A 25,854-nucleotide genomic window follows, 5' to 3' on the forward strand; every position below is an offset into this window, starting at 1 on the left:
CTCGTTTATAGAAGGAGGTTCATTGGATTATAAGAATTTGATGCACTAGTCCATGTAAAGCACTGAGAAGGACGCCCAGCACATGGTAAGTGTGCTGTGACGTTAGCAATGGGCAAACATCTGACTTGAGAAACTGCGTTCTGTAAGAAATGTTTGAGGTTCAGTGTCAGAATGTGCTTTGCACCAACTCAGGCAAACAGCAGTCCAAAAGTTAGCTCCACTGGCCTTTCAAGAAATGCATGCCTCTCTCTTTGACCTACTTTTGTCTGCATCCGTCTTCTCAATAGTGCCCATGATATTTTGAATTTCACAGCTTAAGCATCTTACTTTAATTCTTTTCAGCTCCCAAGTCCCCTCCTGACATGGACATTGATATTGAGCTGTGGGATAATAAGACAATAACAAGTGGACTGAAAAACTACCTCAGGTGAGGTGGGCCTGCTTCCTGCCACTCTGCTGTGGTCTCACGGTCACCCCTGTGGGCAGGCAGCGTGGACCCCAGGGAGCCCCATGGGGTCCTCTTCCCTTCTTGGCACAGCTCGTTCACTGGAGGTGGATTAGCTCAGACTGGTCACAGTTACGTTCAGTGTTCTGGGGTTTATATGTGCTTGTTTCAAACAGTAAACTTAAAAGGCTGTGATAGTTTATGAGCGCTAAATAATAATTTCTGTTTCATATTAGACTCATTCAGATCTTCGTATATTATTTATAAAACATCACAAGTTGAATTGGAATTTAAAAAAAAAAGAAACTATTGCCTCTATTTCTGAGAGGGATTTTGTTCCTGTAGTCCAATAGTTCTCACAGAGTATTAAAAATAATTCCCCCAGGCTCTCCCATTTTAATACAGTGGCAGCAAGAAGTGCTCAGGACACTGGTATCTTTGAGGTCTGCATTTTAGAGCTACTTGTCAACTCTCTGGTAGGACTTTATTGTACTTCTCACAGAAGCACTGAAAGTTCAGGGGAAATCAGAAGGTAACTGTTCTGAAATCTGCTGTATTCTCTCTTGTAGGTGCCTTGCAGAACCACTGATGACTTACAAATTACACAAAGATTTTATTGTTGCTGTTAGTAAGTACATTTCCATTGGATGCATTGTAATTGATGTGGTTTTATGCCGTATCAGAGGTTGTAAGTTTAAACCTGCTAGTTAACATTTTCCTACCTATGGCTTAAGAAATTGTCATCCTCATACTTAACAGTTTACAATATGGTTATGAGAAGTCATAGAATGAACTAAGACACTTTGTTACTTAGTAAGGCTCATTGGAGTGGCACGTATGGTGTGATTAGAAAGAGCTGTGAGGAATTACTCGAATTACATTTTCCTTGATTGATGAATGTCAGCTTCTTACAAGAGCAACTTCATGGTTAAATAAACAAGACCACAAAGAGGTACAATCAGTTATGACTCCACCTCCACTGTACTCACATGATTTGTTCCTAAAGCTGGAGAAAGAGCCAGCCATTTTTGGCAGGCAACAACACCTTTTCTCTCTTATTATATTTATTGATGATGATCAGATGGTGCAGTGGTAAAGAGCCTGCCTGCCAGTGTAGGAGACGCAGGTTGAATCCCTGGATCAGGAAGATCCCTTAGAGTAGGGAATGGCTACCCTCTCCTGTATTCTTACCTGGAAAATTCCATAGACAGAGGAGCCTGGCGGGCTCCAGTCCATGGGGTCGCAAAGAGTCAGACACGACTGAGCACACACTCACAAACTCATCAGATATCTATATTGTTTCTTTAGATCTGTGACTGCCTTAATGTTATATGAATAAACAGGTTTAATTCAAAATTATGGGGAGCAGGGGAGGGGACCAGTGGCAGTCATGTAACCTGAGCAGTTAGAGTTGTATAAAACGTTGGGCTCAAGTGCCAGGTCACCATCTGAGCCAGTCTCAAGTTGTAACAGTTAAGAGTTGGCATTTCATTGTTAAGATAAATAAGATATGACTGTAATAAGAGTATTTTTCACAATCCAAGAAAGAAATCAACTGCATTAGTTTATTACCACACATTGTAATGTCACAGGAGGTGTTATCTACTGCTAAAAGTGTCAACTGAAGCTGAATGACCTTGGTTTGCAGCCCTGCATACATGACTGACCGCATGATCTCATGAACATCTATACCACTTAGCTTTCTCCCGAAAGCTCTGCACTCTACTTCTTCTTTATAGAAATCCGTCCTTGTAAGAAGAACAAGACCTTAAAAAGTATATAATCCAACCTCGTTTTATTAACGAGGAAATCAGGACCCAGAGGGGGACAAGTGACTTTGTCCAAGGACCCTAGTAAATTCATAGCAATATCAAGACTACAAGCCAGGATTTTTGACTCTTAACCTAGAACACTTTGTTACAAGAAATTCGTCTTCTAACAAACGGTGTTTGATCCAGTTAGCTAGAATGGCTCAATGAGCTGGTTGTTTTCATGCAAACATTTGGTCACAAGATTTTTTTTTTCTTCACTTTTGTGGCAAATAGTGGTCATGTTATTCACTACCATGATAATTAAAGCATTTCTCATATATAAGAATCCATCTTCTGTCTGGGTCAAGGATAATAGAAATAGGTACCATTTGGCTTCGAGCAAGAGAAATTTAGCTCAGGAAGAAAGGGGAAGTTACTCAGAGACTTAAGGGGAGTCTGTCAGAACTCCTTGGCAGAGAATGGGTCCTGCCTACCGTGGCCTGCATCCAGGAACTGCAAAATTGGGAAGAGATGTTTCTCACCCACCCTCCCAGTTCTTTTTGGATGTCTCTCATTTTTGTTCTCTGCTGCATATCTACCTCATTCACAGACAGATTTTTCTTCACTTGGGAGCACATTTGGTGATGGTCTGCCTTGTTTTACATGATCTGCCTTTGCACGAATCCAGCAGACAGATCAGAGTTTTGGTGTCTCCATTCCAACTCCTGGGAGAGACTTCATGTTTAGCCCGATGAAAACCAGGCCCTTTCCTCACCTCGTGTGCAGATAGCTGTGCCTGGAAGGGATGAAGTTCCCATTTATAAACCCTGTGCACTGGGCACTTTCTGGAGAAAGGGCTTGGCAGGGTGGGCAGTCACCCTAGAATTTGTTTGTTGTAGTAAGAGAGTGTTAAATAGATTCCTTTTTCTGAAGCATTACAAGTTTCTCTAGCCAACTTGTCAGCCTCTTGGCTTTTTCCTTGCAGACTGGATCTGCTTGAGATGATTTTTCTTTTTTTTCTTCCCAGATGTACCATGGTCATCATGGGCTTAAAATCTACTAGGCCTTTGGTTGCACAATTATCCTGACACCTGAGAAAAATAACTCTCTGCCGTGTTTTAATCTATAAAATTTAGAAAAGAATGCCTCCTTCCTCTGGTCTGATAGAGTCACTCAGAGGTTTCAATGTGATAAACTGTACTGTGGTGTCTGACCATTTGTAACAACTGCTGCCATCACTCATATTACTAAAAGTTTTATTCTCTCCTTTTGTAACAAAACCAAAGGAGGAAATGAGTTATAGCTGTATAGAAGTATATAGTTCAGAGGCTAAGAGCATAGGTCAGGATTAGATAGAACTGAGTTCTTCTCTACTTAGTGATTACAGATCATGGACAAGTTACCCAGTGACTCTAAGCCTTAGGAAATAATAGTGATAATACTTACCATGTGAAGCAGTGCTTATAAGGCATGACGGATGGAAGTGGTTATGATGTTTAAATTATTAATGTTGATATAATTAGAATTTGAATATTTGCAACCTTTTTTTATGTTACAGAATCTGATGACCAAAACTACCGGGTGGAAGCTGTACATGCATTGGTGCACAAGTTGCCAGAGAGAAACAGAGAGATGCTGGACATCTTAATAAAGCACCTGGTCAAGTAATGCTCTGACTCAGACTGCTCACTCGCTTGTTCATCTCATAAACCTAAGGATACTCATGTCTTTCAAAGGGGGTGATAGAGCTGTAACTTTGCTACTGTAATCAGAGTCCATTGAATTGCTTGAAAAATTATGCAGCAGTTTGTTTTTAAGATATAATCTATATGTGTGTGTATCTGTGTTTATGACATGTAAGTAATTATATCCCTGCAACTGTTATACTTATGATGGAGTGTCAACTTAAAAATGTATGAAGGAGTATATAGTTCTTTCTCAGTTCTTTTAGATGCATTGTAAGCCTGAAGTTTGAAGACCAGGTCTCAGTTTTACTAGGGTCACCAGGTTCTACCAGGTCAACATGCCATTGGAATATTAGCTTTCTTCCCCAGAGTCCTAGTGTCTGTTGGTTTCTGAAGATCTTTTTGACTCTTATGTATTTAAAACTTTTGATAAATATTGTATTAATCAAGTTTCTTCAGAGAACAGAACTAATAGGTTGTTGTATGTGTGTCTATGTGTACATACATGTATATGTAAGAGAGACTGATTGGTGGCAAGGAATTGGCTGCACAGTTGTGGAGGCTGATTTCAAGGCAGGCTGAAGACCCAGAGAAGTTGATGTTGTGGTCCAAATCCAGGTAGTCTGGAGGCAGAATACCTTCTTCCTCGGGGACCTCAGTCTTTTTCTCTTAAGACCCTAAACTAGTGTTTAGATGAGGCCCACCCAGGTAATGGATGGTAGTCTGATTTACTCAAAGCCTACTGACTTAAATGTTAATGTCATCTAAAAATGCCTTCACAGAAACATCTAGAATTATGTTTGACCAAATATTGGGGTACCGCAGCCTAGCAAATTTGGCATGTAATACTAGCCGTAACAGATCTGTCTTGATTCACACACACACACATTTAATTCAGAGATTTCAGTTCAGTTACCATGCTGCTGGAAACGAAAGTCCAAATTCAGGTTTTAAACTTTCTTAAGAATTCTCTTATAGTCTCATTTACAAATGGGAACAGTTTTTGTCTTAATGAGTACTGCAATTCATAGTCAAATGATTAATCCTTCCTTGTTTGCTACAAGTAGTAACCCAATTTATGCTAATTTGAACCATGCACATTTGAAACTGTGCTCTATATTAACTTGCAGGGTTTAAGATAATATGAGTTGGCCCTCCTTGAAATAAGAAGGAAATCCACTAGGAATGATTTCATTTCAAGTTCGTTGTTAATGATTGCCCTTGTTGGCATTTAGCTAATGAACAGGGACTCACTACCTTGGTCTGAATTACATAGTCTTGAATTATGTTTTTGAGTTGTGTGTCCTTTTCTTGAAACAACCATACAACATTTAGTGGGTATTCTCTTGCTACATTCAAGCTAATTTTTTAGCACAGCCTTTTAAAATACACTTTAAAAGCTTCATGAGTGTCACATAAAATATTTTTCCTTAATTATATAGAATGTTAGATGAACACAAGCTTCACCTTTAATTGTGACTGTAATACAGGAAATAGAAGGAGTATATCTAGCCACTAAAGAGTACTGAAAATTCTTCTGCCCAAGCTTCACCACTGTTCCTAGCTGAACCTAAAAATGTCAGTCTCCTCTGACTGAGCAGCAGCAGTAGAATGTGTGCTCACATCACCAATGCGTTACTTAATTATTCTTCTTGTTCATTCACTAAGTCAGGTCCAACTCTGCTCTGTGTTCCACTGTCTCCCAGAGTTCGCTCAAATTCTTGTCCGTTGAGTCAGTGATGTTATCTAGCCATCTGATCCTCTGTTGCCTCCTTCTCCTTGTGCCTTTAATCTTTCCCAGCATCGGGGTCTTTTCCAGTGAGTTGGCTCTTCACATCAGGTGGCCAAAGTATTGGAGCTTCAGCATCAGTCCTTCCAGTAAATATTCAGGGTTGATTTTGTTTAGGATTGACTGGTTTGATCTCCTTGCAGTCCAAAGGACTCTCAAGAGTCTTTTCCAGCATCACAGTTTGAAAGCATAGATTCTTCAGTGCTCAGCCTTCTTTATGGTCCAACTCACATCTGTACATGACCACTGGAAAACCATAGCTTTGACTATATGGACCTTTGCGGGCAAAGTAGTATCTCTGCTTTTTAATGTGCTGTCTAGGTTTGTCATAACTTACCTTCCAAGGAGCAAGTGTCCTTTAATTTCGTGGCTGCAGTCACTGTCCACAGGGATTTTGGAGCCCAGGAAAAGAAAATATGTCATCCCTTCCACTTTTTTCCCTTCTATTTGCCATTAAGTGATGGGGCTAGATGCCATGATCTTAGTTTTTTGAATATTGAGTTTCAAGCCAGCTTTTTCACTTTCCTCTTTCACTGTCATCAAGAGGCCATTTAGTTCCTCTTTACTTTCTGCTGTTAGAGTGATGTCATGTCCTTATCTGAGATTGTTGATATTTCTCCCAGCAATCATGATTGCAACTTGTGTTTCATCCAGGCGGGCATTAGTAGTTAACTTAAGTAAACTAGTAGCAACTGATAACAATCTTGGTCCCTGGCCACCTTATTGACTTAGGGGAATTTAAGATCAGTAACCTAGATTGCTCACTGGCCTAAAGGACCAGTGACTGATTACAAGTCCCCAGTAACTAGCTCTGAGACATGGTATAAATCATTGATTTCTTTCTGAGAATTCATTGTCTTTAAGACAAGGCCTTATGTCGTCTCCTCTGACTTAAACTTTACGTATTTAAAAGTGCAGTTCAGAATGTGTTTCATATACAAGTTGAGGGAGTGGGGTGCAGAACTGGCTGAAACGTGGGATGATAAGAATCTATATCAGCTGACTAGCCCAGCAGAAGGGAAATTCAGTGAAGAGGAATATGGTGATCAAATTATATCATCTTCCAAAGAATGTGGTTATCAACTTAATTTTCAAAATAGAGCAGTTTTTTTTATGATTTCTAAATTTATTCCCAGTGAGCTTCATATTAATCTTATTCTAGGTTACTTATACTACCAGGCACTCTTACTTTTTAGCAAAAATACCTGAAGCCAATTTAATTACAAGGAAGAATATTATTTTAAGATCATATTTTATTTAATTTAACTTATTTTATTTAATTTTCTCAACACACTGCTATCAGGGTTATTATTCTTATACTTTACAGATGAAGGAACTGAAGCCTTGAGAGAGATTAAATAACAAGGCTGATTGCACCCAGCTTGGACCCAAGCTTTAAACCCAGACAGGCTCACTGCCTTTACAGATGGCTTATTAGGCTAATTCTTATTAAACAATTAATTTATAATATTTGGTTGTATAAAAAGGAAACTTAGAATGAAATTCTTTTTATACTAACCAAGAATCTTAGCTAACGCTGTCTTGGGCACAAGGGGTAAATTCGGTCAACGCGACAGTCAGCTCTTCCTGCCCTATATCAAATGTTGGGTGGATAATCCAGAATCCTGGATTCCTCATAAAATTTTACTCTCTTCTAGAATGGAGTTAGTGTGCATACTCAGTCACATATAAACATTATCTTGTGTTGTGCTCCTAACTAGAATTTTTCATCCTCTCAGCCCCGCTGGGAGTAAGATAGAAAAGGCAGTGGTTACCCTAAGAAGATTGGTTAAATAAAATAAGGTTACCTCTTAAGAATGTATTCCGTCTCCAAATTAAATTAGTTAACTAGTCAAAGTCATTTTTGAGAGTTCACTGGGGTTACTTTGCTAAGGTCAGTACTATCAGAGACTCTTTATTCTCAAGCCAGTACTAATGCTTCCAGATCTCCTTGTATTGCTGTTTGCCTAGCACAGTGCTCAGCACTTGGGAGGCCCTCGGGGAAGTGGAAATGGGTGGATGATGGGTGGATGGAAGACAGGATGGGAACATGCCCTGACCAGTCATCTGACACGGGGAGCTCAGGGAGACTCTTGCCTTGTAGTCAGGAGGTCTAACTTGAAACAAAACTCTGTGTCCCTAATTTGCTATGACCTCAGGTACATCATGCTTACTTTAGGAGCTTTTTTTTTTTTAAAAAATCTGTACAGTAGGAAAAACTGACTTCTTGGAGAATTAAGTACAGTGTTATCTGTGAAAATGTTTAGCAGTAGTTTCTTAATAATGTGTTTGGTAAGTCCAAATATAATCACAGCCAGTCTACTCTTAACCATTTGTTCTAAAAGAATATACTACCGTAGGATTTGCCAAATAGCTGGTAGTTTCCCGAGGGCAATTGTACTTGATTCAAGAAAATAAGACTTCTTTTTTTCCTTTAAGAGATTAACCTTAGTAATTATGTTTTATTGTGCTAATGTTTATTAACTTTTTACATCTGTTTAGACTATACCCCCCTAATGCCAGCTGGTAGTGGCTGAACCTGACTATTTGAGAAATTTAGTCTGTAGTGGCATATTTACATCTCATGTATCATATTTACATCTTTATGTATCATACATACATAAAATGTATCACATTTACATCTTAACATTATTTGGTAAACGAGAACATTCCATAATTATTAAACATATAACTTAAAATACTTTTGTTGCTTTTATTTGCAGAGTGTCCCTACATAGTCAACAAAATCTCATGACAGTCTCAAACCTTGGTGTTATATTTGGTCCAACTCTAATGAGAGCACAGGAAGAAACTGTGGCTGCCATGATGAATATTAAGTTTCAGAACATTGTGGTTGAAATTCTGATAGAGCACTATGAAAAGGTAAGCTGAATTTTCACGTGGAAGTATAAAATTTTGTTATCTTGTTTCCAAGAAGGAATTTTGTACTTGTATCATCTGTTATCTCATTGTGCTCTCAGGCTCCTATATGGGGTCTTATAAATTTTGTATAAATTATTTATGTGGACTTTGCTTTTCTTTTTTTCTTATTCCGTTTTTAAATACTTCTCAAAAATCCTCTAGGTAGATGGTTTCCCTTCTTTCTACATCATTACCTTGTCAATATTTTCTTCTTTAGTATTTACATAATGAGGTTTTTACTCAGTATTCAGAAAATACTTTAGAATCACTTTATGATTAAGTCTATTGTAACTTTTTTATCTCTTTTGAATTACATTCTCATTATACAGAAGAACTAATATTTTAGATAAAAATCAGAGAACAGTCTTGAAATCCTCTCTATATCCAGTCACTAAGCAGGCTTTCTTTAGGAGTGAGATCTTAGAATAATTATGAAAGTGAGAAAATGGGAAGACCAAAATGATCTGATTGTTAAGCAAACTCAGCCATCAAGGGGCTAAACATTGTGATTTATTTATGTCTGACACCGTCCTTGTGAGAGGATGGGGGTGCCTCTTTCCTTCCCAGTTGCTTTCCAGTGCCTATAGAAGGATAGTCTTGGAGTCTTGCTCAGACTGGAAGTGCTTTCACAACCCTGGAGTCCACAGCTGCCTCTTAGAGCCGTGCTCAGACGCCTGCCTGCAGCTCGTCACATTATCCGCAGCTCAGGGCCAGTAGCATGCCAACACCTTCTGAGAAGCAAGGGGCTACTAGCTGGGGAATGATAATAGCAGGGTCCTCTTTCCCTCAGGTTATGTTCAGGATGAAGGGGAAGAGTGACTGTAACAGTGAAAAGAATCAGCATGTCTTGACATAGATATTCGTTGCCATTTGAAACATTTCTTAAAAATATTGGAAAATCTGAATTTCACTGCTGGGGAATAGGGAAGAATAAAAAACCCAGAGGAGAAACATTATTCAGTGTAAATGGAAAAGAAAGTTGTAATTGCTCTAGAAGGTTTATTTCTTGTATCAAGTGTCTCTTGCCAGGCAGCTGATTCAGGAGCATAGAGTTCTAAGATCATTTAATAACACTCAGTTTATTTTATGATGAAAATGCCAGTGTCACCCTTCTGTTGACCTCCGTCCATTCTTCTTCCGTGTAGATTTTTCACACTGCCCCAGACCCCAGCATCCCTCTTCCTCAGCCTCAGTCTCGATCCGGATCCCGGAGGACGCGTGCAATCTGCCTCTCCTCAGGCTCCCGGAAGCCCAGAGGAAGGTATACTCCGTGTTTGGCAGAACCTGACAGTAAGTGCCCCACCCGCAGGGAGATGCCGTCTTCGTTAATTCAGCTTTATCCCACCTTATGGGCAAGTAGGTAGAAAGAGAAAATGTCCCTACTGACACTGTCTCCCAACACCAGCCCCCTCCACCACATTTAAATATTCAATGTCAGGATAGATCTTGGACAAGCCAATTCATTCCTGCTGCAAAGGGGGAAAAAATAGTTTTTGCCCAGTGCCCTTCTTTCCTGTAGCTGTGATTAAGTAAAATACATCAGGTGCTACTTTGTAGCAGCTTTTGTCCTGTTGTCAAAGTGGTCCTGAAGAAAGCTGGAAAGCCGGAGAGTCTGGCCCAGGCAGTCATTTTCATTCTTTCCGTCTTTTATGTTCCTAAAGCATCATCTCTAGGGTATCAAAGTGTCTGAAAGAGAGAGAAAGGAAATAAAAAGAGATTCTATACCACACATTATCCCTAACTTACTATTCTGAGCCAAGCCCTACCATAACGTGGCTGGTAGCTTCAGCACAAGGCATGAGTTCAACTTTGGCCATTTTTGTTTTATTTTGTACACCCAGCCCTCTCCCTCCACCCTCAGTTTCCTCACAATCGGTGTTTAGATGTAGTATTTGAAAACTCCCTTACTGTTTCTCTGATGTTTTTTCTTATACCTTAACTTTTAGAAAGATTAAAAAATACACCCAGTTAAACAGCAAATTTTCTTATGTTGCTATACTCTTAGCAAGGAAAGGAAAGAAATCCTTTCCTATTTTCTTCCATAAGCTTTCCTTTTAAAAATTGTAAAACAAATTGATAAAAATAAGAATTGTGGAGCTGCTGACATTTAATAGCACCTTTACTACCAGGAGGACTCAGTTACATGGTAACTCAGAATCACCTAGGATCAGAAGAGCAGAAGGCAGAAATACGTCTCAATATTCCCCCTTTCCATTGATTTCTTACTATGTCATCAAGGCATCTTGCTTCTCCTACTGGTGAATCCTGTTTCTGCAGCACATTTTGTCTGATTTCAAGTCAGCCTGCTGACACTTCAAGAAGCAACATGATTTCATAGGGGCACACAGACAGCCTCCCTTGAATGGTGTAGAAAAAGTGGGTTCACCGAGTTCAGACGAATGCTTTAAAGCCTCTCTGCGCAACTGAGACAGTTCTGTAAGCCAGGTCTAGCGCTGCCGCGGGGCGAGGTGGCCACAGAGCACTGGGGAGCTGGGAACAGAGGGCCTGACGGTGCAGGTCTGACTGAGAGCCTGTCCTTGACGCTCCCGTCTCTGCCCGACCCCCAGGCGACTCCTACAGCAGCAGCCCCGACAGCACGCCCATGGGGAGCGTCGAGTCCCTCTCCTCCCACTCCTCCGAGCAGAACAGCGCCACGAAGCCTGCCTCCTGCCCGCCCAGGGAGAGGTCTGCCGGCATCCCTTGGATTGCGGCCCCATCGCCCAGCAACGGACAGAAGAGCCTTGGTCTCTGGACCACGAGTCCCGAGTCAAGTTCTCGAGAAGACGCAACCAAAACGGACGCGGAATCAGACTGCCAGAGCGTCACCTCCGTCACCAGTCCCGGGGACGCGTCCCCACCCATCGACCTGGCCAAGAAGGGGCCCTACGGGCTCTCGGGACTGAAAAGAGCCTCAGCTTCCTCCCTCAGATCCGTCTCTGCGGCTGAAGGTGAGCCAGGATGGAGCCTCGGCTAATGCCGCGTCTCTGCGTCGCCTACCGGCTTGTTGAGCTTGATGACTCAGGAGGGAGGCGTGAACAGCGAGGGCAGACGGTGCTTCTCCGCTTTGTCCCTGGGCTGGGAGCTTGAAACCTCCTGTGTGCTGTGACTTTCCCTCTCTGAGCGGTGATGCTTTGCAATTACTTCCGATAGTGATCTTCCCTGAGTGACGGGCCGCTGGGCCCAGAGAACATTCTGTGCCTTCTCATTTGGACGCAGAGAAAACGACTTCCTTTTGTTACATGCGCGTGGACTGTGTTATTGCTATTATTTTGTCTAATAGCACCTCGCCTGTTTTTTGGGGCTTTCTTTTCAGGAAACAAGAGCTACAGTGGATCCATTCAAAGTTTAACTTCCATAGGTTCCAAAGAGACACCCAAAGCCACGCCAAACCCAGATCTGCCTCCAAAAATGTGCAGGAGGTTAAGGCTGGACACCACCTCCAGCAACGGCTACCAGCGCCCCGGCTCCGTGTAAGTGACAGGGTGCTTGTTGGGTGTTTTCTGTGTCTCCCGTGGGTACACAGGGCTTGAACGTGTGCAAAAGAACTCTAGGAATTCCCACAGCCAAACGCTCATCCGTAGAGTGGGTACCACCAACTTCTGCAGGACCCTGTCCTCTTCTGCAAGTGGTATGAATGTTAGTACACCCTTCAGGCACTTTCCTTATAAGCAGGCTTTCCTTAAGGACATGAAAGCCATGTATAATATAGTGGTTTGGAGTCTGGAAACTAAACACCCACCACTCTGCTATTGGGACTGCCCGTATCCTCAGTCCTACTTCTTTGTTAGAAATACAGCTGTTTTCTAGCCGGGGTGGTCTCCTCCACTCTCCATTCGTCTCCCCAACCTGAATACTCACTGTCTTAAACAACTCCTGGAGAACAGGGAGCGGGAAAGGCAAGAGAGTGTGTTTCTAAGAGAAGGATATGACCCTGAAGTGTAAAGGCCAAGAGGGTGGGGTGTGTAGACCAGAACAGTGAGGGTGCAGATGGGAGAAAGTGGGGAGTGGGGTAAATACGGAATCAGAATCCAAAGAGGAGAGTTCTTCCTCCTTTTCATCTTAATGTTTTGACTTTCGCTGCGCTTTTCCAGATGCGGCATGGGCTATTGCTGAGCATCCTTGTACATGTTACTTATTTTAAGGACCACGGTGTCCTCCTGCAGGAGGCAGTATCAACTTTGCTTTACAGATGATGGGAAGTCAGGGAGCCAGTCCTCACTCACTCCGCTAGTAAGTGGCGGGGCTAGGCTTCTAACCCAGGGTTCTCCAGTTGAGTCTGTGCTGTTCCTCTTATGCCACGTCCAGTTGTAATGTGGCGGTGGTGCTGGACTCTTAATTACCCACTGAAAGTCCAGTAAGACATTTCACTAAGCCTGTTTCCATAGGAACAACGTCTTACATTCATTCATTCATCCCATTAACAAGAACCTTTGGTTTCAGAGGGAGTTTCACATACGTTCTCTCAGAAATCCAGCTCCCACAGTATAGGCAGATTTTGTGTCAGCTGTCTATTCCCTGGTGTGTATAGTTCTAGACCTTAAGGGAAATGAATTTTAAGCCAAATGTGTAAAGGGAGATGAGAAAATATAAACTTTATTCTTTGTGAGGGAAAGAGAAGAGCTTCTATTTTGTGATTTACTGATAAAATAGAACTTAAATTGTAGAGTGTATGTTCTGCGTTAGATGTGAAATGATCCTGCAGATTATCAAATGACTCAGTTCTGAGAGAAAAGTTTGTCAATTTAAGAAATAAGGTAGATTTTAAATATTCAATTCATTAAAACATCATTCAAATAAATTTATATTCTCTTCTAGTAAATATAGGAACTTATCTAGTTAGCTGGGTTACATTAGTTTTAATTCTTTTCTACCCTATAGTCTTACTTTTCATATGTTGCCTTTCCCGTGTCATGCTTTGAAACAAGACTTGAATCCACAAATTTCCTTGTTGGTCATATTTTCAGATTTCTCTCTTTTCACTTTATAGGAAGTATGTTCAAGTATTTTAAAAATACATGAAACCATTTTTGAATTTGTTTTGTCTTGACTGTGAGAATGTAAAGCAGCTCTTGTTTTATCTTGCTGATGCGACTCTTCCCTCGTGGCTCCATGGAGTCAACAGCAGGACTTCCAGGAGTGGAGTGGGAGATAGAAGGTTCCTTCTCTTCTGCTCGCACAGTTTTCTGAGGTGCAGAAAATGCAGACAGTGTGATCCCCAGAGGAAGTAGATGCAGGTTTATTCCCATCTGGTACTCAGTGAACTAGATGCTAGATCTAAAACTTACCTCTGTATTAGAACTTAAAACAATTAAAATTCAGTTCATATTTTGGGGACAAATTTTAACTCATTTTTTTTGTTTGGTTAACTGCTAGCTCTGATTTTCACTTTGAGCTGTGAAATGCATTTTAATGAAACTTGCATTTTGAAATTATTTTTCAGTGTGGCAGCAAAGGCCCAACTGTTTGAAAATGTTGGTTCAGTTAAGCCAGTTTCTTCTGGACGGTAAGTTCTCAACTTTCCAGTAAAAAAATAAAAAAGAAATAGTGGTGACATGGTTTTGTGTTGATGTGGCAGGTCATCTTTGACTGCTCTGCCCCTCACTTCTGCAAATGGTCAAATTCACCTCTGCTATCTCTTGGCAGGGGAATAAATGGTCATGACCATATACATACACAGCATTTAGCATCTCAGAGTGTTACTGCAGTACCTTGTTTGTTAAAACCTTCACAAAGGAAGAGTTCTAAACAAACAGGTTTTCTAATAGACAAGTTGCAATAACTCTTTGTACACCAAAGACTTTTTTGATGACAGTTTGTGGAAATGTTTCAAAGGTATATTTTGGTCTTGTTAAATTTAATGCATTTTTTTTTTCTGGAAGAAGCTTCATGAACATGCACCAAAGACTGCATCCATTTTCTTTTTTTCTAACTTTAAATTTTGTATGATACTGAAGTATAGCCAGTTAACCAACGATGCTGTGATAGTTTCAGCCATATATGCACGTGTCCATTCTCCCCCAGACCCCCTCCCATCCAGGCTGCCACGTGGCACTGAGCAGAGCCCCCTGTGCTGGACCCATTTTAAATATGACAGTGTGTGCACGTCCATCCCAGACTCCCTCACTGTCCCTCCCCCACGGCCCAGCAACGACAGGTTCATTCCCTAAGTCTGTTTTGTAGGTAAGTTCGTTTGTGTGGTTTCTCTTTCGATTCCACATTTGAGGGATGTCACACCATGTTTTCCCCTCTCCGGCGGGCTGACTTCCCTCGGTGTGAGTCTCTAGGTCCAGACTGTGCTCATCCTTAGTGGCCTCCGTGCTGCGGCAGAGCTGATTACCGCAGGCAGCGCTGGCGTTTGAGTGCTCCGCTCCATTCAGGGTTTTCAGATTTTACCTTCTGCTCCACTGTTAACAGGATATGAATTATTATAAGGCTGTTCACTTGCTTGCTTCTCAGGTTCCTGCTTCCTCTCCTCTTACTACAGATTGATTCTCTCATCTTTGTTAGACTTTGGTTTTAATTTTGAATATGTCTAAACTAATGGATTTCTTTTTTACCATCAGCAACTAGTGCATGTCACAAGTATTTAATAAATGCTTTTTGAAAGGGAATATAAATGAGAACATTTGAAGGACCAACCTAGTTTTTTTTTTTTTTTTTTTGGATGTACCCAGGAAATTTTGAACTGGCCACAACCAGCTACTTGAGGCTGTGAAGGAAAGGAGTCAGATATGATTAAAGTATTACTATATAGTTCTTTTAGAAGTTATTCAGCCATAGCATTTTTATTGACCTTGTAAAAGTATGTGGACCTTTTCAGCAGTTCTTAAGCACCTACACAATATAAGGCTTGTCCTACTTACTAGAGACAACAATAAACTTCAAACTCTGTTTTCGAAAGCTTAGCGAGCGCACTCGTAAATTAGTGTTTTTAGAGGAGAGCCATTTTGGTGTCTTACTGATGGTTAATGCCTTGAATTTATATAGTAAATCCCAGCATACTTCATGTACCTTACCTCCATCTTCTGCCTTTTTATCAAGGCAAGGTGAAGAATAGGCACTGTGCACGTCAGAACAAGCATTTCCCTGAAACTATCACCACTGTCAGGCCTTAATATAAGGGATTTAATTAACCTTGCTACCTTCTGTCTTGCAAAAATGATTGAATTGCTCCACTAGATGGAGCCCTTTTATTAGGAAATGCTAAACAATCTATTAAGTACTGGAATCAAAGAGATAATCTTTTAAGAGCTTGAAAGAGCAAGGTATTAATGAAATAAATTAGTATGACAGTAAATTAATGAAGCTGTTACACAATAAGTTTACTTACATGTTCAACACTCATCCTATGCATTTAAAACATACTTTTATATTCCAAATACTCTAAATCCACTTCTAATAAGCTGTCAGCATAAATTTAGAGCTCACTCAGTGATACACTAAAGATTAAGTCTTGGTCCGCAGTACTTGTGGACGGTGTCATAACTTTTCACCTGTCCTTTTATTTTGCTTAACCTTGTATGCCTTTATGCATTTAGGTAAAATAGCTGCCTCTTTAGGCCTTCAAAGGGGAAGCTTAAGTGGCACATTTCTGTACAGACTGTGTGTGCCCAGTGCCTTTGTTGGAAGAGGTGGGTTTGATGTGGACCCGAGTCACCTCTTTTCTCAGGATGTGCTGGCCGCTCTCAGCTTGCTCGGGGTTGTGGCTGGTGCTGGAGGAACCAGAGCCTCCTCAGAGTGTGAGTGAGGCTGCTCCTCTGCTCAGGGACCATCACTGCCCTGCCAGGGACCGGGCTGATCTCACTCTCATGGAGCAGAAGCCCTGATGGTCTGGCCTGACCTGGCTCTGTCCCGTTTAAAGTGAAGTCACTCAGTCATGCCAACTGTTTGGGCCCATGCAAACCTGGGGACTGTAGCCCGCCAGGCTCCTCCATCATGGGATTTTCCAAGGCAGAATACTGGAGTGGGTTGCCATGTCCTTCACCAGGGGATCTTCCTGATCCAGGGATCGAACCCAGGTCTCCAGCATTGCGAGCAGACTCTTTACCATTTGAGCCGCCAGGGAAGCCCTATACCCTTGATGTGTGTGTTTTTCTGTGTCCCTGCATCGGGACCCTTGCCCCTGAGATGCTAACGCAGGTGGGGCCCATGCTGACTCCCAGCCCATGTCAGCTGCAGACTGAGGCCCGATGCACTGTTTGTGCAGACACCCATGGGTCTGCTCGGACACAGCCTCTGATGCAAGCCCTGTCTGTTCCTCACAGCTGCTCACCAGCTGACTTCACAGGGTCGGCAGGGCCCACGTGGACCCTGTGTGCGTGGGCTGGGGTAGGAAGGAGCCGTGGTGGACAGCCACTGTCAGCGGGCTGGGTAGCTTCTGATCCACTGCTGGAGTAGGCGCTCTGCCCCCCCGGGCTCTGCCGGGCCCTGGCTCACCTGTGCACCCCACAGTCGAGTCTCTTCCTGAGTCACGGGAGAAATACAGCACTGTGCTGGAATGTGGAGTCAGTGGCGATGGAGCGTTAGCTTGGCTGGAGCAAGGAGATCACAGGAAACCCTGCAACCGCGAGGGTCAGCCTCTCTCCTTCCTGCCCCTCCCAAGAGGAGTCAGGCTTCCCCCAGGCCTCCAGCCAGCCAGGGTTTCTGTCCCACTCAAGACCTCAGGACTGGGGCCCCCAGGCTGTGGCTCACTTCCTGGACAAGTCTAGGACAAGCCCCACTCAGGGGCACAAGTCCCGATTCAGATGCTTTTCTTCCCTTCATTACCTATGGATGTTTCAGCCTGGGTTGTGCAGTTCTTCTGCCAGTTTCTGGTTAGTTTTCAGTGAGAACTGTTCCACATGTAGATGTATTTTTGATGTGTTCACAGAGGGAGATGAGCTCCACATTCTCTTACTCTGTCACCTTGGTCTGAACTCTGGAAAATACACTTTTTTAATCTATAAAGTGAAGGTCATTATTCCCTTTTTGACAGATTATCAGTGTAGGAAGCAATGTATTTGAAGTACACAGTCAGCTCTCCATATACTGCCTCTGCAATAATAGCTAATATTGTTATAACTATTATCATTGAAAGTACTTAAGGTATTCAAGCCTTTAATTAATATATATTGGGTATTTGGACATTTATCAGTCACTTGAAACCCTTTTGTACCATTAAATACAACTGAACAACAAAAGTTGAGGATATTTCCCTTATTATTGACCTCCCACAATACCTATTTTGATTTCCTTCTAGGGAACTTAGGGTACTCTTGAATTGGACCTCAAAGAAGGATGAACCAGTAGTGGGTCGTAGGGAGACCAGCCATTATGGGAAAGAGCCCACAGTTGGGAGATTTTGGTGGATGGTCTTGAGCAACAGAAAAGTAACACTTCTGGACTGACTGCGGCTCTGTGAGTCATTGAGCAAAGAGCTGATCTAATCAGTGACGCACTTGATCAGAAAAATTGAGCTGGCTTCTCCAGGAGGTTGTTGATGGGGAGAAAACCATTTAGGATGGAACAGGTGATATTTAAAAGACCTGAACTAGGGCATTAACAAAAGCATGATAAACTGTAAGGAGAATTTTAGGGATAGAACCAGAGTTGAGCAATTGCTTTGATATTGGGAATGAGAGAGACAGGTAAAGAAGATTCTAGGTTTTTAAGACTGACTGCAAGAAAGATTTAGCTTCTGAGTTCAGCTTGTGTGAGTATATAGAAGGGCAGGGAGAGTTTTGGCCCCGTTGTCTGAGAAGTCTGAGGAGCACTCAGAGGCAGTTAGAGACCTGCAGCTGGAGCCAGGAGAGCATGAAGCTTGGTGCCGTTTGAGAAGCTTGTGCAGAGCAGCCGCAGCCACACTGCGTAGATGAAGGTGGGGTTACCCAGTGTTGGGGCTTCCTGCGTGGGGGAAATGGCCTGTGAGCACTGGTTTCATTTAAGGGTCAGGCGAAAAAGGCAAAGGAATGATCATGAGGAGAAAGCCAGGTCAGTGAGATGGACGCTAACCAAAGGTCAGGGAGATCATTAGAGGAGGGCATTGGTTTTTACCTCTAAGACCTCACTGGAAACCTTTCAGAATTTGGGTTCAGTGGGTGGGAGGGGCCACTTTCTCTGTCAAAGGAACTTATCATGCCAGACGTGTTAAAATGAAGATTCTTGAATTTGCTCAGACTCTATACACCATAGTATCTGAGACTGAGGCCTAGAGAATATGTATTTTTGACAACTTCCCCAAGTGATCCTTATGTATATCAAAACCTCTGAGAGCCATTGGAATAGAGAAAAATGCCATAGTACTAAATGTTTCTCTTAACCTATAAAATGCTTTCAAGAGGCAAATGGAACTAGGCTCTGTCTCAGCATTACAAAAGCCTGTGGAAAACAGGACCCTTAAAGCTTTCACCTCTGTCTCAATCAGGTACAGTTGGGCAGTGGGGAAATGCACTTTAAAGTAGTATAATTTAGGCAAGGTATACCAATACCTTCTGATGATTTAATTGAGAATTACATGCTTGAGAAATAAGAGAATTAATTAAGAATTGAGTGCTTGACTCATTATAAGCAGTCAGATTTTCTGTTACAATAATCTAAAAACAATATTTTTTTTTTTATAATTACAAAGCAAACCTCAGCACAGTCTTCTCATCTAGTGAATTTGACTGTTTAAAAGGCTGTAAGGAAACTTCCCTGGTGGTCCAGTGGCTTTGAGTGTGCTCCCAGCATAAGGGGCCCAGTTTAATTCCTGGCTCGATAACTTGATGCCGCAATTAAAATTGAAGATCCCACTTTCCACAGCTAAGTCCTAGCACAGCTGAATAAATAAATACACAATTTGAAATAAATAAATAAAAGGCTGTAGGTCACTGGTTCAGAGCACAGTGACACATGTAAGACACACATAAAAACATTGCAACACTCATAAGGAAGACAAAGGAAGCCATTGCTATTAAGAATAGCTTAATTTTTCTTTTTTTTTAAAGAGAATATGGAGAATACTAAAACACTAAAAAAAGTGAATGAAAACCACCACTCATTTCACCCCCTAAAGATAACTGCATTTTGATGCACAGGCATCTAGTCTTATCAGTTGACAGTGGTTCTCAAAAGTTTTGGGTCTCAAAACAACTTACACAATTAAAAAACTTACTGAAGATCTCCAAAGAGTTTTTGTTTGTGTGAGTTATATATATTAATACTTCTGGTACTGGAAATTTAAACTGAGAAAATTTTAAATGTTTATGAATTTATTTAAAATAAAAATAAGTTCATATAACTAAAATATAACAATAACACTGTGTAGATGTGATTATTCACTCTTCATTAACAGTCAACTGTTATTAATAGAAGTGATTTTCTCAGTGACGTTATCTTGGGATTTTACAGATGACATTTAAGTGGATTCACCAGGTATGCACTAGGTCAGCAATCAGGAGATGTAGGTTTTAGCCTGACTGCCATAATGTTAATTTCTCTTGACGTTCATTTCCACATTATAGAGGTTAGACCAAGGAAATCTGTAAGTTTCCTTTCAAAATCCAAACTCATTATATGGCCGAAGTCATCTGGATGATCACAAGACCCCCAGTATATGGGGGTCACTGTTTTCTGTAAAACCTAGTTAGAAAGTTTATGTGCCTACCCCTAAGGTCATAATAGGCTCTCACCTTCCCATTTCTTCCCTCTTCCAAAGGTCATATTTCTAAGACAGCAGTTGTTCTCCCTCTTCCCCTGAGCTAAGGCACACAGCAGTCTGCTCCTCTGCTGTCCCCATGCACCCCCGTGCTGCCGTCAGCCTGTCCCTAACGATGCTCGTCGCCTGGAACTTGCATTTCATCCCCTAAACTGGCATTTCATCCCCTAAACTGGCATTATTTTACATTTCTGCAGATCTCCTAAATATCTGCCATGAGAGTGTCAGTCACTCAGTCATGTCTGACTCACGACCCCATGGCTGTAGCCTTCCAGGCTCTTCTGTTCATGGGATTCTTTAGGCAAGAACACTGGAGTGTGTTGCCATCCCTTCTCCGGGGATCGAACCTGGGTCTCCTGCATGGCAGGCAGATTCTTTACCAGCTGAGCCACCAGGGAAGCCCTAATATCTGACATAGTGGGAAATAAATGGATCCTCAAACACGTTCCATTAGCTGTCAGGGCAGTGCCTCTCAGGTCCCGCCTGCCCCTCCTTCCGGATTCCCTTGAGAGCACTTAGAGACCCACTCCTCTGTAGAGAGCACAGAAAAAGACCCAGGAAGGTGGTGCTCATGGTGTTCCTCCTACCATGGTGCCCAACAAAGTAGACGCTCAACAGAATTGCTGGGTAAATAGATAAAATACACATTTTAACCTTAAAAGACTTTGTTATTCGTGTGTTCAGTTCATTTTTATTAGAGTTGCAATATTCTTTCTTTGACATGGCAGCTTTAACTCTACAAGCTTCCATGAGAGACTTGGAGCTTTGAGGCATCCAACACTCAGATATCCAAGCCAGAAACAGCTCATTTTTGTTGACAAAAACTAAGAAAAGGGTGTGTAACTAATTTTAAAAAATCTCCAACCAATGACCAAGAAGCAAATGTGTGTTTATTGCTTTATAAATGTTTATTGCAGATTATCCTGGGCAGTTGAGAGGTCTTGCTGGTGACTAATTTTTCTGTAAAGTATTTGCCTTACCTCCTAATACTGCTTCTGTATGTGTTCCTCTGTAGGTTTATTCATAATAACTACCTACTAATTCATTGAATTTGGTGTATTTTATTAAATTCTCTACTGATGAACACTTAGATTGTTGCGATCTGTTTGTTTTCAACTTTGCTGTTGTGTATGTTACTTACTTGCTGCCCTTCTGACTATATCTTCTTCTCCCCTCAGAAGTACATTCCTGCTGTCTTCAGAAGTGAAATTCTTAGCATACAAAAAGTGTATGTGAGAGATGGCATGTGTGTGTGTGTGTGTGTGTGTGTGTGTGTGTGTTGTTGTTAAGTGGCCCTTCAGAAAACATTGTATCGGTTTTGATTTGGTGAATTTTTTATTTTGCTTATGATGAAGATGAGCATTGTGAATTCCTCACACTGACCTTGTCAAACCTGTGTAAGTCCACTCGTTGGCATTAGACAGTGTTTAGCATTAGGAATGGGGCTTGTGAACAGATCATCTTCAAAACTATAAGGGAAGAAATGGGCTTTCAGGATAGCAAGCATCATTACCTTACTCTCCAATGCAACAGAAAGTAGGATCCTCAAAATCCTTTTCAAAGGATATTACAATCTTGTGAACAGACTCAATAGGTGACAGTGTTATTTTCACATCTTCTTCAATACACCAAGACAGTAAAAGAAAAAGCATTAGCACCTGGAAAGAAAACTTCACTGTCACAGAATTCTACATTAAATCATCAGAGCTCTGAACTGAGCTGTGACCTGTAGTTACAGATCTCAGTGGAAGAAAATTATAGTTGTTTAAGTCACATGCACCGATAATTGGAAAATTGTAACAGATATTACTTTGTGCTGTGTATTTTGACACATTTAATAGTATCCATTCATTTAGTGATATTGTTCTGCATGTGTTCCCTCACCATCCAGTCTCATACAATATTCTAAGTACACTCATATCTGAAATATTATTATAAATTAATTAGGTTGCATTTGAAGTATGAGATATATCATTGCAAGAATTACTGTATCTTAATCATTTCTATAACTCTAGAATTTGTTTCCTTATGTATCTCTTAATTTATTTTAATGATTCAAGGTAATAAGATAGTATTTATTGGTGGAAATCATTGCTGCTAGAAGATTTGACATTTTAGAAAGTCTTTATGTATTTTTAGAGAAATGGCTCTGCACCCTTCATTTGTATCAGATATCAGATCAAATTATTTTTTAATAAACATATCCAGTTTTATTTGTCAATCATATCTCAATGAAGCTCAGGAAAAAGAACAATCACCTAAGGTTATATTTTTTAAATAACAGCTCCCAACCCCCACCTCCACACCTGAGATTCTAGTGTAATAAGTCTGAGAATGGTCCCTAGAAAATGCATTTTTAAAAATTCAACATTATATAAGTTTCAGGTTTATAGCATAGTGATATAATAGTTTTGTACATTATACTCCATTTCAAGTTATTATGAAATAATGACTATTTGCCCCTGTGCTATAAAGTATATCCCTGTTGCTTATTTATTTTATACAAGCAATTTTTATCTGTTAGTCCCCACCCGTTTGACCCGCCTCCTAGTTCCTCTTCCCACTGGTAACAACTATTTGTCCTCTGTGTCTGTGAGCCTCTTTCTGTTTTGTTATATTCATTTGTTGTTTTTTTCCCTAAGATTCCATATATAAGTGATAGTGAAGAGTGTTTTTATGAATATCAGATCAAGATATACCAGATTATATCAGATCAAGATGAGTATACTTGACTGGAAGATTTATATGAACAATTAGCATTCTTTCTGCATCAGGTCCCGAGTCTCATCCTCAGAAGTCTTCGTAGCTTGGCGGCACCCTCTCCTTGCCCCCAGCCCATGTCAACCAGCACACCCACATGCAGCACGCATGCGCGTGGCTCCTCTTTACTGTGAAGCTCTGTCCTTCTCGGGGTGCGTCCACTTCATCAGCTCTTCCTCTAAACCACGTTTAACTGGGAAGTGGGGTTGTGTGGGCTAGTGGTCGGTCCTTCTTAAACATGCTTGCTGCAGACCCTCCTAGCCAAGTTCTTGAAAGTACAGCCTGAGACCCACCTCATAAGAAAAAGACTCCGGGGGCAGGGCCATAGTTCTCCTCTCTAACCTTTCTGATCTTCAGTAGCCACTTGGAAACCCTGGTTTAGGTGACCGAGCCTCATCCTGAAAGTATGGAGATAAGATCCAGAGTTTTGTTCCAACAGAGAAATGTAATCATCATGTTATACTGTTGCTTTGAGAGGATGCAAATGCAAATACTGCTGATGCTTCTTCGCAGATAAAGTATTGGGACCTCAGGCAGGAAAGACAGGGTACCTTGAAAATTTTAAAGGACTCATCATGTAGAAAGAGTCCATAGCAGGGGTCCCCAGCCTCCAGGCCATAGACTGGTGCCAGGCAGCAGCCTGTTAGGAAGGGCTGCAAAGCAGGAGGTGAGCGTGGACAACTGAGAGAAGCTCCATCTGTGTTTACATTTGCTCTCCCTTGCTCTCATTACCACCTCCCAACAGATCAGTGGTGGCTTAGTAAATGGAACATGCTTAAATCATCCTGAAACCATTCCTCACCCTCCAACCCCAGTCCATGGAAAAATTGTCTTCCATGAAGCCAGTCCCTGGTGCCAAAAAGGTTGGAACCACAGCTTTTTTTTTTTAAATACTCATTCATTCAGCAGATATTTACTGAGTTACTGTTTAGCATCAGTCATTGTTCACAGAGGTTGCATTCTGATTGGAAGAGAAGATAACTTTCTGTTCAACAATGACAACAGAATACCATTCAGACTTAAAACAGGGGAACGTGAAGTTGCCTGGGACTGTTTTAGAGTGTGTTGCAGGGAAGACCTGGCCTTCAGTGAAGCTCAGGAGGTTTAAGGTAAACTAGAAGGCCAGAGCCGAGTGAAGACCGGGAGGAATCTCAGCCGGCCCCGAGGAGGGAATGGGCTCGGCAAGTTTGAAGGGGAGAAGGCAGGCCAGTGTAACGCAAGCAGGGCAGGTGCATAGAGGCGGGTTCAGAAGAAGCAGGGGACCCAGCAGGCGCCTGGTTGGATGCAGCATGGAGGCCAGTGTTGGGAACCAGCTGGTGGGTGGTTTTCAGGGAAGTCCATGTGATCATCAAAACCTTTCAAACTGCCCTCTGGGTTGCTCTGTGTAGAATGGATGGTAAGGGGACAGGAGAGGAAAGAAACCCAGAGAATTTAGGAAGTTAGGGGGCCATTCCACGAGCTATGGTAGAGATGATCTTGGCTTGGACTCTGGCTGAAGTAGAGATGGTGAGGAGTGTAGTCAGGTCATTCGATGTTGCAGAGTAAAGGCAACTTCACTGATTAGGTGACTTGGTTAGCAGCCTCAGATGATGGCTTTTTAGTGTTAGCTCAGATCATTTTAAGGAGGTTTCATACAAAACTCAGAAATTCTGACTCCTGTTTTAAAAAGCCAGAGTATCTGCCTACATGAAGACTGAACTCCCATATGGGAACAGATGTCGGAGAGGAGTACTGGCTTCCCTTTTAGAGGGCTGCGTATACTGTGGTTTACAAAGACCCGTCTCCATGTCCCCCTGACAGCGAGGCTGTTGTTGGATCCCCTTCATCATCAGCTTATCCTATTGTTTTTCTTATATCATGCCCACTTAATTTTCCATACCCTCTAGGCCTTTTAATATGTGGAGCTCCCCTCTGATACTCTGAAATTAAAGTGGCAAGTAAATGCATCGTGCTTTAAGGTACCTGTGAACCCCTGTGGAGCTGGAAAATAGCCTCTTTAGCAGAATACTAACAAATCGTGGCATTCTTTAAAACTAGCTTATTTCATGTGCCCTAAGCCAGGTGGTTACTCTTGGGAGCATTGCCTGGAAACAAGAGAAAGGCTCTGGTTGTGCTGTCCGTGTGCTCTGGTTACACGGGCGTGTGCACTTTGTGAAATGCACTCATGCACGCTTCTATATGCACACTGTGTGTATCATGCTTCAGTCATAACTGAAAGCTAGTGTCAGTTTTTAAGAATAGTGTCCAGCGCAAACATCCTTGAGTGTTGCGGTTTTCACAGATTGCCTCTTGCTCTTTCAGCCAAGCCAAAGCCATGTACTCCTGCAAAGCAGAGCACAGCCATGAGCTTTCCTTCCCACAGGGGGCGCTATTCTCTAACGGTAAGTCCACCCGTTCCCTGCGCTAAGGTTACCGTCCTGAAGGACGCAGGAGCAGTTTAAAGTAAAAACCTGGAGACTCAGGATCCAGCCCAGGCCCTGCCTTTTGTAGCTGTACCAGTAAACACATCAGATTCCCCTGGAACAGATTTCCTCTCCCATGTCAGAGAGAGAGAAAGTGAAAGTGTTAGTTGCTCAGCGTGTCTGACTCTTTTCAATCCCTTGGACTGTGTAGCCCACCAGGCTCCTCCATCCATGGGATTCTCCAGGCAAGAATACTGGAGTGGGTAGGCATTCCCTTCTTCAGGGGATCTTCCTTACCGGAGTGATTGGTTATATGAATGCAAAAGGCATTTCCAGCTTTACAGGTCCTGTGACGTTGTTTTGACAAATTGAGTAAATGCATACAATCTAATGTGGATTTTTAGCCATTTGTGTGTATAATTATTT

At 41.9% G+C, this 25,854-nt stretch overlaps 1 protein-coding gene across 3 annotated transcripts in view; it reads left to right on the plus strand.

The window, feature by feature from the left end:
• ARHGAP42 (Rho GTPase activating protein 42) overlaps positions 1-25,854 on the plus strand; it is a 315,416-nt gene that overhangs the window by 287,424 nt on the left and 2,138 nt on the right. For all 3 annotated transcript variants that reach the window (XM_020868796.2, XM_070473665.1, XM_070473664.1), the window contains 9 exons: positions 343-427; positions 1,015-1,073; positions 3,755-3,860; positions 8,394-8,553; positions 9,738-9,882; positions 11,160-11,540; positions 11,906-12,062; positions 14,033-14,095; positions 25,328-25,407. In XM_020868796.2, coding sequence (XP_020724455.1) covers positions 343-427; positions 1,015-1,073; positions 3,755-3,860; positions 8,394-8,553; positions 9,738-9,882; positions 11,160-11,540; positions 11,906-12,062; positions 14,033-14,095; positions 25,328-25,407 — 1,236 coding nt within the window. The remainder of the gene's footprint in view (positions 1-342; positions 428-1,014; positions 1,074-3,754; positions 3,861-8,393; positions 8,554-9,737; positions 9,883-11,159; positions 11,541-11,905; positions 12,063-14,032; positions 14,096-25,327; positions 25,408-25,854) is intronic.

This window comes from Odocoileus virginianus, chromosome 10, assembly GCF_023699985.2.
Source record: "Odocoileus virginianus isolate 20LAN1187 ecotype Illinois chromosome 10, Ovbor_1.2, whole genome shotgun sequence".
NCBI classification, from domain to species: domain Eukaryota; kingdom Metazoa; phylum Chordata; class Mammalia; order Artiodactyla; family Cervidae; genus Odocoileus; species Odocoileus virginianus.